At 36.4% G+C, this 2,171-nt stretch overlaps 1 protein-coding gene across 1 annotated transcript; it reads left to right on the forward strand.

The window, feature by feature from the left end:
• Positions 1-694: 694 nt before the first annotated feature.
• On the forward strand, positions 695-1,189 carry LOC142166391 (putative mitochondrial protein AtMg00310). Its single transcript, XM_075225543.1, has one exon. It carries the CDS (start codon positions 695-697, stop codon positions 1,187-1,189), a length of 495 nt encoding a protein of 164 aa, XP_075081644.1.
• The last annotated feature ends 982 nt before the right edge of the window (positions 1,190-2,171 follow it).

The raw sequence follows: 2,171 nt of genomic DNA on the forward strand, positions 1-2,171 counted from the left end.
CCTGGGGTGTCCTCTTTATATAGGGAGAAAAAAAAATCACTCTTTAGCGATTGCATTACGAAGATTGTAAGTAAGATTACAGGCTGGCAAGGAAAGCTTCAATTGGGGGAAGAGCTATTTTGGTTAAACATGTTCTTCAGTCTCAACCATTACATTTAGGACCCGTTTGGTCATAGATTTTGTCAAAATAAACTTGGTTTTTATTTGGCAAATACATGCTTGGCCATAGATTTTGCCTACATTTTGGCCAAATCCCAAATCCCAAAACCAGCTCAATAGCTGGTTATGGGCCAAAATATCACTATTATATTTTTTTAAAATTGCCCCAAACTTTTGTATTTTATAAAAGAGCCCACCATTTATTATTTTGTAACGATGTTGCTTCGTCTTCTCGGTCATCTGATAGTGTATCATGTAGTTCATTATAAAAATGATAATTTTGTATCAAATTTATTTATGTTCAGGACCATGATTTGCGATAATATAATGAATGTTATTGATAATGGTATTGTTGGGTATTTGTGATAGTTTTTAAAACTTATGGGTATAAGTCATGTTTCATATTTTTCCAAACCAAACTTCACCCAAAACAGATGTCCAAACACATTTTAATCTTCAAACCAAACTTCACCCAAATCAGATTTTTCAAAATAAATTTGGAAATCTATGGCCAAACGCTAGCTTATTAGCGGCTATGGAACCATCTAAAACCATATTCAAGCAAATCGAAAGATACTTTACTAAATGTTTTTGGGGTTCTGCTGATGGTAAACAAAGGTATCATTGGAGCTCTTGGGGCAACATGTGTTATCCAAAGGAGGAGGGAGGTTTGGGCTTTAGAAGCATGATGGATATCTGTGAAAGTTTTGCAATTAAAAAATGGTGGAGATTCAGGACATGCCAGTCTCTTTGGGCTGATTTTCTTATGGCTAAATACTGCAGTAGACAACACCCTTGTGAGAAGAAATGGTCCAAGAGACAGTCACATGCCTGGAAGAAGTTGTTACAGGCAAGGGACAGAGAGGAAGAGAACATAGTGTGGAATATCAATAAAGGAGCTATTAGCTTATGGTCGGATAACTGGACAGGATTGGGGGCATTAGCTGACAAAGTCATGCTTGAAGAACATCCAGACAGAAGAATGATCATGGAGTCTAGAGTAGGGGGCAATGGTCTTTTGCTGAATTAACACAACTCCCAGAATTCATTATGGAGCTGATCAATTCAATTAAAATTGGAGATCTATCAGAATGATGAGCCAGTATGGAAAGTCACAACAGGTAAATTTACTACCAAGTCTGCTTGGCATTTGATCTGAAAGACTAAAAACTGTCAACCTTTTCTAAAGAAAATTTGGAACAAGTTTATCCCCTTTAAAATGTATTTTCTTATGTGGAGATTGATTAAAAGAAAGCTACCATTCAACGATACTATAGGCAGGTTTGGTCATCACATTGTGTCTAGATGCTCTTGCTATAGAATACCACAAGCAGAAGACATGATGCATACCTTTGTTTCTGGGAAATGGCTATAAAAATCTGGAAATTCTTTGGTGAGCCAACGGGCATCAGGTGGGAAGATTGTAGTATTACTGCAATGCTGTCTACATGGTGGGGTTCAAGAACAAAGAATATTTTACATATGATGTTAATGAGAATAATTTCTATTGTTATATGTTGGGAGCTTTGGAAAGCTAGGTGTGCTACTAGATATGGAGGTAATAGAATATCTATTGCAGTGCTACTAGATATTGCAAGTGTTCAATACTTCATTTCAATTCATTTGAGATGGGTGATTCTTAAGCACAATGTGCCTTTGGAGGGAAACACGCAATGGAAATACATTTGTGACAGATTGGTATCTCTTATTCCTAGAATAAAAAGCATGCCAATTAAGTGGATGAAACCTCCAGCAAACTGGATAGAAGTGAACACAGATGGGAGTAGCTTTAATGATGGAAGAAATGGAGGAAGGGGCATAGTCAGACATTACGAAGCTAAGTTAGTGTTGGCTTTTTCACAATAACTAGATATTGGAAAAAATAATTATTCCGAGGCAAAGGCAGCTTGGTTTGTGGAGTTCATTGGTGCTTGAGTAATGAATATTTCAATATCATCCTTGAATGTGACTCCATGCTAATCATTCAAATGTTGCAAGGAAAAATAAATATG

Source organism: Nicotiana tabacum, chromosome 2 (assembly GCF_000715075.1).
Source record: "Nicotiana tabacum cultivar K326 chromosome 2, ASM71507v2, whole genome shotgun sequence".
NCBI classification, from domain to species: Eukaryota; Viridiplantae; Streptophyta; class Magnoliopsida; order Solanales; family Solanaceae; genus Nicotiana; species Nicotiana tabacum.